This window comes from Bos grunniens, chromosome 2 (genome assembly GCF_055505025.1).
Source record: "Bos grunniens cultivar Pamir isolate PY7600 chromosome 2, Bosgru_T2T1.0, whole genome shotgun sequence".
Lineage (NCBI taxonomy): Eukaryota > Metazoa > Chordata > Mammalia > Artiodactyla > Bovidae > Bos > Bos grunniens.
Window position 1 is genome coordinate 32,365,832 of NC_141166.1, and position 15,387 is coordinate 32,381,218.

At 47.2% G+C, this 15,387-nt stretch overlaps 1 protein-coding gene across 11 annotated transcripts in view; it reads right to left on the minus strand.

The window, feature by feature from the left end:
* The window catches only part of SMARCAL1 (SNF2 related chromatin remodeling annealing helicase 1), a 53,083-nt gene that overhangs the window by 25,631 nt on the left and 12,065 nt on the right, over window positions 1–15,387 (minus strand). For all 11 annotated transcript variants that reach the window (XM_086341168.1, XM_086341149.1, XM_086341205.1 and 8 more), the window contains 4 exons: window positions 8,063–8,249; window positions 5,504–5,654; window positions 4,452–4,610; window positions 2,758–2,823 (listed from right to left, as the gene is read on the minus strand). In XM_086341168.1, coding sequence (XP_086197294.1) covers window positions 2,758–2,823; window positions 4,452–4,610; window positions 5,504–5,654; window positions 8,063–8,249 — 563 coding nt within the window. The remainder of the gene's footprint in view (window positions 1–2,757; window positions 2,824–4,451; window positions 4,611–5,503; window positions 5,655–8,062; window positions 8,250–15,387) is intronic.

Genomic DNA, 15,387 nt, shown 5'->3' on the forward strand with positions numbered 1-15,387 from the left:
CCGGGAAAACAGTGCCATAGGGAAAGAAAGATGCCACCTTTCCCAGGGTACAATGACACCAATTTCCTACAGCACGTCCTCTGCACGCAGCTGCTGTTTCCATCCACGAAACCCAGATGCTCTGGCCTAGCTGTCTCAGACAGTGGGATGTAACCTAATTACCTCATCACGAACATCTGCTGAAAATCTTGACATACTAATTAACAGAATGTAGTTCTAAGAGATCCACGAGTGGAGTGAGGGGAATAGTCAAGTGGTATTAAATTAGGCCCATATGTGGCTTTTCAAAGGCATTATCTTACTTCTTCCCAACTCTCTTCTTATTCCAAAAAATACCTAGCTTGACTCGTTTCCTTAGAGCATCTAGATCAATGGTTCTCAAGAGAAATGGGGAAGTGTAATTCCCCTCCTCCTGCACCTGGGCTTCCCTGGTGGCTCAGCTGGTAAAGAATCTGCCTGCAATGTGGGAGACCTGGGTTCGGTCCCTGGGTTGGGAAGATCCCTTGGAGAAGAGAAAGGCTACCCACTCCAGTATTCTGGCCTAGAGAATTCCTGGAAGGCTCCTCTGTCCATGGGGTCGCAGAGTCGGACACGACTGAGCAACTTTCAGGTGCCACACATGCCACCTGGGACCCTTGGCCGTATCTGGAGATAACTCCAGTTGTCACAACTGGGGGTACCAGCGGCACTTAGTGGGTACAGGCCAGGGATGCTGTTAAACATCCAATTAATACAATGCCTAGGATGGCCCTGTGGACAACAAGGAATTGCCCAGCCCAAAATGTCACCAGTGCCAAGGTCGAGGAACTGTGATCTAGATGAAAATACAGCAGAGAGATGACAGGTCTGATCAACAGAATTAACACAGGATGCCTCATCCTCCACCCCTACTCAAAGGTGCCAACAGTCTAGCACCATGCAAAGTCAATGTTATGGATGACAATGGTTTTGAGACACCCATGAACAGGCTATATTCATGGGTCCTGTTTTGATACGTTAATTCACCCAAGTTCTACGGTAAATCCAGAGTAATATATACTAGTTCGCAGTTAAAAATTTGTTTTAAATGTGTCACTTTGAAATATACCCAAGATATGAAAAATACTAACACTGTTTAAAAGGTCTGGCTCAGAAGCACATATTTCAGAAACCAATATTTAAGTCCGGCTTGCCTGCCAGGCGATGAGTGCATTAACAAGACAGTTGCTAAGAAGCTTTCCTACTATATCTTTAATGATAGCATCTACCTACTGTGCAGTTTCTTTTGTCTACACAATCAAGGGTACAGATTTAATTTTAGTTATGGCTGTAATATTGAAACCACGGTACCAAAGTCTATTAACATTTTTCAAAAGAAAACATATTAAAACCTCCCAAAACAAGGGTCACCACTCTGGGGAAAACATTTCATTTATGTGTGTGCAGAAAGGGCTCTCAACCTATAAACATTTATAGGTAACTTGAGCAGAGAATGAAGCTTTTACGTAAAGTACTTTTAAGTCGAGAGCAAATACGATCCTGCTTTGGAAGATGTATCATGTTACCAGTTACTCCGAATGCAAAGCAAACTTGAAATGAGTAGATACTTGAGTGTGTTTTGTGGGCAGTCAGAAAAAATGTTCAAGTGCTAGTAAGTTTCACCAACATTTAGCATATTAGTTTTCTCCAGCTTAGTACAATAAAGCTTAAGGCAATAAAAGCTGCATTTTTAAAATGATACTGCAACCCAAAGACCGCTTTACTAGAACCCAAGATAAAACAGGCACTTTTGTTTGCTCAGTTCATACAAATCAAAGGAGATTGCTCCAGAGTCATCTGTGAGATATTTTCACCTTGTTATGAGAAAAAAGACTACTTTTCCAATTGTACAATATTTTTCTCCTAAAGGAGGAAAAAGCTCACTACAAAAAAATGGAAGGAAATGTAGGGCTTTCCCCCTGTTGGGAGTGGAGGGACTGGAACACACCAAAAAAGACACCAAAGTGTGTGACACACACAACATGGCCCTTATACGGCAGGTCAGAAGAGAATGCTTCTGCACAGATTCAAAGCTGCACTGTGCACACACACAGCACACACACACACCTTCTGCTTGGAAGCCAGGACTCGTGCAGTCAGAGTGCTCAGCACAGGTGCAGACCCCCCCCAGAAAAGCGTGTGGACAGCTGACCTTTCTGTTAACAATCAGCCTTAGGATGGCTCCAGAAAACGGTATCATCTTATTATTAATTATTACAGATTAATATTAATTATTATAAAGCAGGTCTCAGCTTTGTGGCTGATACCCACAATACCCAGTTGATACTCACACTTAGTTCTGAGTCTGTATAACTGGTTGCCCTTGGTTCCCAGCACCCCAAGAGCTCTGCCCCACAAACCACTGAGCAGACAGGCAGGTCCTCCTCAATAGTTTAAGACAAGACACTGCTGGAGGCTGTAGCTCTGCCTTGTCCAGGAGGCCCCCAAGGAGGGTCCGGAGTGAATCCTGACCCGACCCGTGACCTTCAACAGGTCTTCATGTATGACAGACAACTACACTGACCACTAGCTCCTCAGCAGCACGTTAGGAAGAAGAGTGAATCTGGGACTGAAGTCCCAAGTAGAGACGCCCTGAGTCAATGATAAGTCATGTCCATGGCCTGCAGCCCCAGACTTGCAGCCCCTGCTCCCCTTGGACCCCTGTCCAGCCAAACAAAACACAGGGCATCTCAGCACCCCATGGGCTCAGGCGCCAAGTCTGCCCTTGGCAGCACTCACCTTGAGGAGGGGCATAGCTGCGCGACAGCGGGCAGTCTTAATGTTTTTGAGGAAGTGGGATTCATCCTGTAAAGAAACAGTCACATAAGTAGACACGGCCAAACCCTGCATGGACACAGAGAGAGCCCACGTCAAGCTTGACCCTGGCACAGCATCGCCCTTCTTGTTCAGGGAGACGGCTGTGGGCGTGGCTAAGGACCAGGCTCTGGCATCTTCTCCGCAATGTTGTAGGCAAGCCGCTTCATCTCTCAGGGACAGTTTTCCACCTGCAAAGTGGGGCTGGCGATGCCCCTGCCCTGCCCTGCCCACCTCACCGGCTGCACTGAACAAATCTCTTTGCTGGTTTCTAAGACACACCTCCCACTAACCAGTGTGCTGAGGACCTAGGTGTGCCCCGTGCTGGCGCCTGGTGCTGCTGTCCAGCGTGTGCAGTCTCCTTCCCCTCCCTGAGTACCTCCTTTGCTCCCACGTCTCTGAAGGCACTGGGATGGATTGTGACGATCTGCGTGTGCTTCTGTCTGTCCTGCTGGGCTATGGCTCCCTGGAGGCCAGAGGCTGACCTCCTCCCTCCCTACCCGCAGCAGTGCATGGCCCTGCACAGGGATGACCCTCTAGTTGGCTGAGCAAATGGATGAAGGTGGCTCCCTTGCAGTCAACCTGCTGCTGGGAAACCTGAGGCAGAGCCTCCACTGCAGCCTTATGGCTCAGAGGCTCACCAAGAGCTTTCTAAGAGCCCTTCCCTTTCGCTCTCTCTAGACGAGATGTGCGCTTGACAACACAAGCAGCAAGGTCTGGGGAGCCACTGTCGACAGAGAATCCTATTTTTAGAGGAGGGAAATACCACTGGCAGTTTTCCAGTCACATGTTCGCATAAAGACCCTTTCATGTCACCTGGAGGCACTGGGGTCGCCTGTTCTGCCAAGAGGAGAAGTGAGGATACACTTACATTGGAATTCATCCATCGCACGCTCCACCACGGACCGTCTGTTACCTGGACTTGGACTAGGAGCTGACCGGATGTGGGCGGGGATGGGAGAGACTCACACCTTTTCAGGGTTATATCTGTGAGTCTTGTGGACACAGAGTGCTGGAGAGGAGGCCAGCCTCTCCAGACTTTCCTTCTGGAGCGTGAGAGGAGTTAGAAGAGGGCAAGTGGCAACTACAAGACATACCGTCACATCTGGGAGCAAGACTCTGAAAGCTTCTCTAAAAAAGGGTAATGAGTGCTTTTGTGTGTATGTGTTTGTGGTGGGAGGGAACATCTTTACATCGGCTGAAAGAAAATCTATTAGCTGTTTGAACTGCACGCCTGGGTCATGCCGACAAAGAGGGCAGCAGATGAAGGCGCAGGCCCGTGCTGTCCAGGCTGTAGTTCCTGGAGTTCTGGGCTGTCTGGGGTCCTCGGGCTCCATCGTGACCCCCCGTGGGGAGAGGAGGCGGGCTGGAAACCCCCAGCACAGACCCAGCAGATCACCATTTTCCAAAAAGCCCCCAGAAGATCCTAATATATAGCCAGGACTGAGAATTGATATTTGAGAGAAATGAAATACCAGTTCCTCACAAAATGAAGCCAGTGATTTCTCTTCTAGAAACCTAGGGAGGCTCCATGAAGTTACAGATGTGGACATTCGTGGAGCTTTCAGGGAGCCTTTACCCAGGGAGGAGGTACTGAAAGACTTTGTCGAGTCACTTACAATGATGACAACTTTAAATGGGGGTTTTAGCTGCTTTTCTAACTTGCTCAGAAGATCAAAACTGACAATGTTGACCAAGCCATCTGTCAGGCGGTCCTTCCCGGTCACCACGACGTTGATGTCTACTGGGTTCAGAGACGGCAGCCACCGACAGAAGGCCTGGGTGTGACAGGAGAGAACAAAACCCAAGTGAGGCTCTGGCCCGGCAGCCGCCAGCTGGGACCCCCGCCAAGCCATCACTGACTCTCTCCAGGTGGACCAAGGTTAGCGCCCCCTGCAGGTACACTCAGTCTGCCCCCTCCCCACCCTCCTGCATTTATTTGTCTTACCCCTGTCCCTATGAACGGCCATAGCCTGAGGAAGCCGACAGCTGCCCCCGACTAGCATGAAGCTGGGGAAAGCTACGGACAATGAACCACGTCTTCCTTCCTCACCGCGTCTGCTTATGGAGAGTTTTATTCATTTCACAGGACCACTCTGATCCCTGGGTTTATGCTAGACAAGCTCATGGCTGAGAGACAACACAACAGTCGTGCCAGGTTCTTCAGCCAAAAAGTTGCCCAGCAGACAGAGCACCTCCTACCCACACCACTTGCTACTGGGTGTAAAATCCCGAGCCCCCAGTTAGGAGGTGTGACCTCAAGGTCCCGGAACCGCCCCTCACTAGCAGTAAGCGTGGTGCTTAGCCTCTTTGAGGGGCAGTTTTCTCATCTGTGAGTGGGGTTAACATCTCGTGTCTATTGCACATGGCTACTTAAGGATTAAGGGAAATAAAGGGAGTAAAACTATTCTGAAACCTAAGTGAAAGGTGTCGTCAGCAGGGACACCAGAGGCACTCAGGAAGCGTCTGTAACAGACGCAGGTGAGTTGGAGCTTGGAGTGTTCCTGAAGGCCAGGGGCCTGACCTCAGGAGGCTATCTCATCTCCCTTCTCGCCCTCAGCTGACACAGAGCCTCGGAGCTTCCCTGGGTCCTGCCCCCGAACAGTCATGTGGTGACTCTGCCTCTGAGGAAAACTGTCCTTGTTAACGTGATGACGCCAGGAGAACTGACCTGCTCCCAGGTGAAGCGCACAGATGACGGCACCACCACCAGGAGGGGCCACTCCTTCCGGTAATAGGCCGCTATGCAGATGGCTTGGATGGTCTTCCCCAGGCCCATGTCATCGGCAAGCAGCAGGCGGCCTCTTTGTGCTATAGCGAAACTGAAGTGGACAAGGTCAGGATACAGCACAGCACACCTCCCAGGGTGGCGGTTAAACTGCCGTCGCATATCACAGGAAGCCACACCGCTGCTTGGGTGGGGGCTACCTGTTCATGAGAGACCTCTCCCCCGAGAAGGAAGACAGGGGCCACAGGGGGCAGGGTGGTAATAATCTAGAGAAGACTACAAACAGGGACAACGTGCTGTGCTTAGTTGCTCAGCTGTGTCTGACTCTTTGCGACCCCATGGACTGTAGCCCGCCAGGCTCCTCTGTCCATGGGGATTCTCCAGGCAAGAATACTGGAGTGGGTTGCCATGCCCTCCTCCAGGGGATCTTCCCGACCCAGGGATTGAATTCAGGTCTTCCACATTGCAGGCAGATTCTTTACCATCTGAGCCACAAGGGAAGCCCATGAATACTGGAGTGGGTAGCCTATCCCTTCTCCAGTGGATCTTCCCGACCCAGGAATTGAACAGCAGTCTCCTGCATTGCAGGTGGATTCTTTACCAGCTGAGCTACCAGGGAAATGTGTAGTCAAAGGGTAGGGAGAAGCTCCAAGACCTTTAGGTCATGGAAGCGAAGTAGGCAGAGTTTCCAATAAGATGAGTTGCTCTCTGCCTGGTGCAGGTGAGGCCCACGGGATGGAAGGGAAGAGAGTGGGAAAGCCTCTTTAAAGAGGGACTGGGAGGGCTGTGCTTGTCACGGGAGGGATGTTGGGAAGGGAAGGGAAGAAAGGAAAGATGGTGGGATCAAAATATGGTTTTTCTCAAGGTCAGAGAGGACTCTATGCATAAGCGTGGCAAAGACAGAAAACACTGGAGAAAAGAATGACGTCCAGAGGGAAGGATGGAGCAAGAGTGTTGGTCTAGGAGGGGCACTGTGGCTCATTACCTAGCAGCCTGCATCCGTGACCCTGACCCTCCAGGGCAGTAGCCCTGGCTAACAGTTTGTGAATAAGGCATGGATTACTACTCCACTCCTTCGGAGCCCCACTGGCCTGGGTTAGGATTCGAAGTCCACCACCTGGGAGCTGTGTGTCTTTATCCAAGTGATCTATACCCTCCTTGTACCTCAGCTGTCACGTGGAATAACAGCCAGACCTACTCCAGAGAGTGTAGCAGGCATTCACAATGTCTAAAATATTTAAAACAGTGCTTGGTGCCATTGTAACTGCTGGGAAAGTGTCTCTCTTATAACTAGTATTCCCCAAAATGAGAAAAATAACCAAGACACAGTGACAGTAACTTGCTTGACTCACATGATGAATCAAGGAAAAGCTAAAAGGATCTCTGAAAGCCAGATACCTGGTCTCCTGCTCCAAACACCACTCCTCTTTCATCGGAATTCCTGCAAAACTGATCACTTGCTCAGGACCCTGATAATAAGCCAACTGACTAGTTCTTCTCCTTTTCTTCTTACACAGAAAAGACAGAGGACATCCCCTCTTCTGATCAGCAGTTGGCATGGCCCACAAGAATTCCAGGCTGCAGAGGTCTTTCTGAATTGCCTGAAAACAGCATTTCTGCCCTTCAGAAGCCAGTGACCAACCAAGGTGGGAAAGTGAACAGTGGGCCTGTGGGTGGCATGAACCGAGGACACGTATGTTACTTCTTACACTATTTTGAGTAGAGTTTGTGCACCCTTGCCATCCAGAGTCCTGATTAACTTCATTTCAGTCGCTCAGTCATGTCCGACTCTGCGACCCCATGGACTGCAGCACACCAGGCTTCCCTGTCTATCACCAACTCCTGGAGCTTGCTCAAACTCATGCCCATTGAGTTGGTGATGCCATCCAACCATCTCAGCCTCTGTCATCCCCTTCTCATCCTGCCTTCAATCTTTCCCAGCATCAGGGTCTTTTCCAATGAGTCAGTTCTTTGCATCAGGTGGCCAAAGAACTGGAGTTTCAGCTTTAGCATCAGTCCTTCCAATGAGTATTCAGGACTGAATATCCTTTAGGATTGATTGGTTTGATCTCTGTGCAGTCAAAGGGACTCTCAAGAGTCTTCTCCAACACCACAGTTCAAAAGCATCAGTTCTTCAGTGCTCAGCTTTCTTTATGGTCCAACTCTCACATCCATACATGACTACTGGAAAAACCATAGCTTTGACTAGACGGACCTTTGTCGGTAAAGTAACGTCTCTGCTTTTTAATATGCTGTCTAGGTTAGGGATTAATTTAGGGAACTAACTTAGGGAATTCCCTGATTAACTTAGGGAATTTGAAATCAATGGTTACAATCAGGCTTTGGTGATGGCACACTTGGGCTGTTTAATTCTAATCCCTAGATGCTTTCAGAAGGTTGTGAAAGAGGAGTATTCATAAAAGAGGGAGCATCTGAACCTAGGTCATGGTGATCGATAAATCTGAACAGGAGACAGCACAAGAAGACAAAGGAAGAACCTACTTGACTCCAGCTCTCTGAAAGGGCAGCAGGCTAGACACAAGCTTGGAGTCCACCCTGGACAGGTCTGCCTCAGGGATGTCTGCCACAGGAGAGAGAGACGTCTTCTGGAGCTGAGCGGTGAAAGCCAGGGTGAGGGTCTTGGGCAGAGGATCCAGCTGAACTTGTGGAAGGCCGCGCACTCTTTCCACTAGAAAGAACAGAGGTGTAAGAATTGGAGTGTTAATGCCCAAGACTTCTGGGAGAAAAAAGAAGGGGCTTTGACATACAAAGTTCAAGGGCTGGAATTCTGCAGTGTGCCACCTTCTTCAAAAAAGTAACTGGAGAGAAAACTGGGCGCTGACAGATGCATGGCAGAGCACCAGCTTTCTCCCTCTGTACTTGATGTCCGCAAACAAGAGGGTGCTCAGTAACGCAAAACTGATCTTCACTACGCTACGCAAACACTGGAAAGAACTAACATGTTTTTGTGACTGATCTTTTTTAACCTTAAGTCATTTAAAAATGACTTCCTTTCAATAAATAACATCTCATATTCTTCAAAAACTAGCCCAATTAAAGCAAGACTTAGAATGAATAAATCTTGCCTTGTTTTCATTCTCCTTATGTTTTATTTTGGTTTTGATACTTGAGAAGACGGAGAACTTTAAGCTACATGCTGTCCACAGGCAAGAAAGCACTGCGGTCCTTGCAGAGAAACTGTGAGGTGTTTCCAAGAAAGAAGAGCAGCTGCGGCAGCCTGGATGGGAGGGGAGCCTGGGGGAGTATGGATACATGTGTACGGCTGAGTCCCTCTGCTGTCCCCTGAAACTATCACAACATTGTTAATTGGCTATATTCCAATACAAAATAAAAAGTATTAAAAATAAATAAAAGCAAAAAAAATACATAAAATTAAATTATATCACAAGCCGGGAGGTGGGGTGGGGGGGAGGGAGAAAAATCAGTAGGACAGGAGCGCTATTCATAAATAATGACAAAGGGCAGCGTCCATGCAAAGGCCACCCACTGAGAACAATGCACATGGCCTTGCACTTTGGACATTTTCCGTAAGAGAAAAAGCATCTCCTCTTGGGAGAGGTGGCCTGTGGACCAAATCAGTCTACTTATTGTTCTGATAAATAAAGTTTGTGTGGAGACAGCTGTGCCCATGTGTTAGTAGACAGTCAATGGTGGCTATCGTGCCTAATGGTGCAGCTGAGTCACTGGGACAGAGAGAGCACAGCCCACAGAGCCTGAAATATGAACGGTCTGGCCCTTTACAAAAGAACTTTACCAACCCCTGCTTGGCTTAGAGTCTACACTGGGCGTGGCCATGGCTCTCTTTGAACTAAAGCTTATACTTCAGGGTCTTCACTTTCCTTCCATGCGTGTGGCTTCCACACGCCGATATAATGGATGGAGAGACTTTTCTAGTTAGAGCCATAAAACTAGCTGGGAAAAACAAACGACCTAGGAAATGAAATGAAATGGAAATGAAAGCAAAGTAATTGCATTGATTTTTCTTTTTTGAAGGAATTTAGCTTCACCTGATTTCAAAAGAAAAACAAAACAAAACCTCTTTATTCAGTAAAGAAACAGAAAAAAAACAAAACAACCCAAGTTCCAAATAAAACAGAATTCTGTAGGGTGGGGGAAGGCAGGATAACATCAGTTAAAATTTAAAGTTAGAGAAAAGATAGAGCTAGAAATCCCTGGTAGTAGAATTATCATTGAACTACCAGTCACAGCCTACTGTCCCACAGTGGCAGCTTTCAAGATATCTTCCCTTTCATCATTTCCTTCAAAAAATCTGACTAGAAGAGTGACCAGTGTCTACAGATCCTCAACTGCTCTTTACCCTTTACCTCTCAGGGGCACCCTGGGAGAGTCGTAGTAACCCACCAAGGGGCTCATTGGATTCTCCAGGAATCTAGGTGAAGGAATCAGAGAGAGAACTTGGGTCCATTTCATTTCTAACCCATGTTACTTGAAATTCTAAGGCTGCTGGGTCTCTATTCCACAGGCTCATGTGTTCTTAATTTCCCCACAAGGTATTCCAAAAGCCTTCAGCCACAACCATCAACTGCCGGTTGTAAATACTGAAGTGAATATGGAGGCTGAGCCATCTACCACCACCTTAAATTGGGTTGCATTTTCAATATATTTAAATCCATTTGTCTTTCCCTAAATATTTCTGTTGTTGTTCAGTCACTAAGTCATGTCCGACTCTTTGTGACCCCATGGACTGCAGCATACCAGGCTTCTCTATCTTTCATTATTTCCCAGAGTTTGCTCAAATTCATGTCCATTGAGTTGGTGATGCTACCTAGCCATCTCGTCCTCTGCCACCCACTTCTCCTTTTGCCTTCAATCTTTTCCCAGCATATTTCTGGAAACCATTTGCATGAATAGCATCACCCTGATAAGAAATTAGGTAACGCTGATGGCTTTAATAAAAGATAGACTGTTCGTATTGATGCCTACATACACTGTAAGCTTCCAAATTAAATCTGAGCGTGCTGATTTCTGCACGCTTCAAAAGGCTGAGCACTCCATGTGCTTTCAGAACCCATTTTCATTTTAATCCAGTGATCTTCAGCACTCAGATACCTGATGAAAGCTAAGAAAGGGCTGATGATCCAGCGGGGGTGGGATGCAAGGCTTTGTGCGCATTATGTCCTTTCAGCCACTCAAGGGGGAAAAAAGAACGCTCTACTCTGTTTCCTATTGACTGCTAGCTCCCCAAATCCTACGCTGCCGGTTCAGCCCACAGACTGTGTTTCTGAGACCGCCTGAATTCTCTGTCAGCAACTCTCTGCTACCCTTTCCCTGCGCTGGGAGATCAGATGGATGTGCTATCTGGCTTCATGAGTCATCGAGAAGTCGTTTCTGTAAAACAGCTCTCTGGCAGAACGCTGCTGGCCCACATGGCGGAGAGATGTGGATGTGAATGTTTTCAAATAGCAGCCGACAAGACGAAATCACTGATTTGGGGATGAGGAACCCTTCTGGACTGTGACAGGCAGGGGAAAACAGAAGGCCTGCTGCCAGTTTCGCTGTGGCCAGGAGGCCATGAGTCATCACTGAGAGAAGAGGGAGGAGGAACACTCAGAGGAGACTGGCCTGACCTGGAGATCGGAGCTGCCACTGTATCTGCAGTGGGCACTCACACTCTCAGGTCTTACTGTTATTTCTTAATTAGTTTCAGAGGCACATGGTCACTAGCTCAGGTCAATAATCTGATTCCACATACGAGACCTAGGGGTGGGAGAGAGGTCCAGACTCCCCAGGTTTATGATCTGTTACCAGAGGAATGGAACTGCGATATATGCAGCACTTCATCTCCCTAGTCTCTTAGTTCACAGACCTGGTTTCTCCATCTCCTAGCAGGTCACATCACAAACTCAGAATCACAATTTTAATCAGACTTTACTGTGACCCTGCGAGGCTCCCTGACAAGAAAAACAACTGTTTCCTTTCTCTGGGTCCAGATTTTCCCCAATCTATGAAATGGGGAAAGGAGAAAAGGTAAGATATACTCAACTGAATGCAGAGTTCCAAAGAATAGAAAGGAGAGATAAGAAAGTCTTCCTCAGTGAACAATGCAAAGAAATATAGGAAAACAATAGAACAGGAAAGAATAGAGATCTCTTCAAGAAAATTAGAGATACCAAGGGAACATTTCATGCAAAGATGGGCACAGAAATGTTATGGACCTAACAGAAGCAGAAGATATTAGGAAGAAGTGGCAAGAATACACAGAAGAACTGTATAAGAGAGAACTCAATAACCCAAATAACTGTGAAGGTGGGATCACTCACCTAGAGCCAGACATCCTAGAGTGCAAAGTAGCGGGCGGTAGGAAGCATCACGACCAACAAAGCTAGTGGAGGTGATGGAATTCCAGCTGAGCTACTTCAAGTCCTAAAAGATGATGCTATGAAAGTCCTGCAATCAATATGCCAGCAAATTTGGAAAACTCAGCAGTGGCCACAGGACTGGAAAATGTCAGTGTTCACTACAATCCAGAAAGGCAATGCCAAAGAGTGTTCAAATACAATTGCATTCATTTCACAAGCTAGCAAAGTAATGCTCAAAATTCTCCAAGCTAGGCTTCGACAGTACGTGAACCAAGTGAGAGCTTCCAGATGTTCAAGCTGGATTTAGAAAGGTAGAGGAACCGGAGATGAAATTGCCAACATCCACTGGATCATAGAAAAAGCAAGAGAGTTCCAGAAAACCTTCTACTTTATTGACTACACCAAAGCCTTTGACTGTGTGGATCACCACAAACTGTGGAAAATTCTGCAAGAGATGCGAATACCAGACCACCTTACCTGCCTCCTGAGAAATCTGCAGATCAAGAAGCAACAGTTAGAACTGGACATGGAACAACAGACTGGTTCCAAATTAGGAAAGGAGAACATCAAAGCTGTTTACTGTCACCCTGCTTATTTAACTTATACGCAGAGTACATCATGTGAAATGTTGGGCTGGATGAAGCACAAGCTGGACTCAAGATTGTCGGGAGAAATATCAATAACCTCAGATACACAGATGATACCACCCTTATGGCAGAAAGTGAAGAAGAACTAAAAAAAAAAAGTTGGCTTAAAACTCAACATTCAAAAAACTAAGATCATGGCATCTGGTCCTATCACTTCATGGCAAATAGATGGGCAAACAATGGAAACAGTGACAGACTTTATTTTTTTGGGCTCCAAAATCACTGCAGATGGTGACTGCAGCCATGAAATTAAAAGACGCCTACTCCTTGGAAGAAAAGTTATGACCAACCTAGACAGCATATTAAAAAGCAGAGACATTACTTTGCCAAGAAAGATCCATCTAGTCAAGGCTATGGTTTTTCCAGTAGTCATGCATGGACGTGAGAGTTGGACTATAAAGAAGGCTGAATGCCAAAGAATTGATGCTTTTGAACTGTGGTGTTGAAGACTTTTGAGAATCCCTTGGACTGCAAGGAGATCAAACCAATCAATCCTAAAGGAATTCAATCCTGAATATTCATTAGAAGGACTGATGCTGAAGCTGAAGCTCCAATACTTTGGCCACCTGATGGGAAGAACTGACTCATTAGAAAAGACCCTGATGCTGGGAAAGATTGAAGGCAGGAGAAGAAGGGGTCAACAGAGGAAGAGATAGTTGGATGGTGTCACCAACGCAATGGACATGAATTTGAGCAAGCTCCAGAAGATGGTGAAGGACAAGGAAGCCTGGCATGCCGCAGTCTGGGGTCGCAAAGAGTCGGACATAACTCAGCGACTGAACAACAACAAGAAGACACGGAAAATCAGCACTCGGGGTCACTGTTGCACCTCTGTTATAGTCTATGAACCATTATCATCCCTTCAGTTGTGTCTGACTCTTTGCAACCCTATGGACTGTAGCCCACCAGGCTTCTCTGTCCATGGGATTCTCCAGGCAAGAATACTAGAGTGGGTTGTCATGCCCTCCTCCAGGGAATTGTCCCAATCTAGGAATCAAACCTGTGTCTCTTACATCTCCTGCATTACCAGGTGGGTTCTTAACCACTAGCGCCACCTAGGAAGCCCATCATTACAGTGAATGCAAAAAAAGCAGTCCTAACTCTAGAATTCTTAAATCAAGGTCCATGGGATTAGTAATATAAAAAACAAAATCTTTACATGTGGGGACTTCTCTGGTGGTCCAGTGGTTACAAACCTGCCTTCCAATACAGGGGACGAGGGTCTGATCCTTGGTCAGGGAAGGAAGATTCCACATGTTGCAAAGCAACAAGGCCTGAGCACTGCAACTAGAGAGGCAACGCGGACCCTGAGTGCTGCAACTAAAACCCAAGGCCCAAGGCAGCCAAAAATAAATAAACAAAATAAATGTTTTTTTAAAAAAAAAAAAAAAAAACCTTACACGTGGCCATTCTGTACATTTTTCCCAGTGAAGACTCCATTGTTTCATCACATATTTCAATGAGTCCATGGCCCACGAGACTTGGAACCATTATATAACGCTACGTGAGCTGCAAGTCATGGTTTTTCAACGTTACATTCATCTCCTAATGCTGTAAATGTCCTGCTTTTTGTTGTTCCATAAAAGTCAAAGGCTTCATAGCTCACATATTTACATGTCTTTCTGTGATTGAAAGACAAAGGGCTGAGAGAGAAAAACTCACTTTGACTGCTCATCAAAAATTCAGCTTCGGCCAAATAATTTGTTCATGCCACAATCTCCAAACAGTTGCAGCTAAGGAGTCTCAGATAAATGTCAGCCACCCTTTTTGCCTCAGCTAGTGGCTGCTGACACTAAATAAGTAACTCATCATATTCAAACTGAACCCCAAATCTGCAGCAAGTTTTCCCTCAAGGAATCAAATGCTCTTCCCTCAAGGAATCAAATGCTCTTTCCTCATATTTAATTTCTGTCAGTAGGATAGATATGGATTAAATACCTTCCCTCCCCCCTTTTTTTTAACTGAAGGGCCAAACGCGACCCAGAATATTGAGCTACCTACCTGATGTCACACAGTAAATCACATAGGAAGGAGACAGAGGGAAGAGACCTCTTCCTTACACCCCTAGCCTGGTGGACACCTCCCCGCCTCCACTGCACTGGAGAATGTCTCTCCCGGCTTAACAGGTACCATCCCTGGGACCGGAAAGTTCTCGGGAGTCAAGCAGGGGGAACCTGTGCTGTGCCAGCTGCACACCCACTGCAGGATTTGAAGTCTGGAAGACGGGTGACAGACGAGCATTCCAGGACAGGCCAAGATACGACCCATCACCCCACCCCACCCTTCCTCAGGCATACTGGAATTCATTCATTGCCCCACCCAAGCAGAGCACAGAGAAGCAAAATGATAAGCCCAAACTGACATCTTCTCATAGTTGTATCTGTACACATAGCCCTTCCCTTGGTCAGGCTCCAAAGCGTGTACTAAACACCGATGTGCCCTGGCCTTGGCTTCTGCCTCTGGCAGAACTCAGCCCATCATGAAGCCCGTTACCACTATGGCTCTCCCGCTTCCACAGACCATCTGGTTCTAGCAGTAAGTGAAGAGCCCGCTCTTACAGGGGACCTAAAGTAGCTTCCATCTAACCTCAGCAATCCTAGCTTGCCTCTGATTCCCAAAGCCCACGAACGCTCACTTCTCGTTCTTCTGTGATGGGTGGGAGGGTGCATAGGCCTCGAGTATCTGACTAGCACCGCCGCAGCCTGATGGAACATGTGGCCCTGCATTTCCCTGAGCTGTCACAGAGCCACTATCACAGAGTGCAGGGGCATGGCTGAGAGCATCTTCGCCTTTTCCAGTCCTGCACTCAAGCGTGCCATGTTATCGCAGCAGAGGGGAG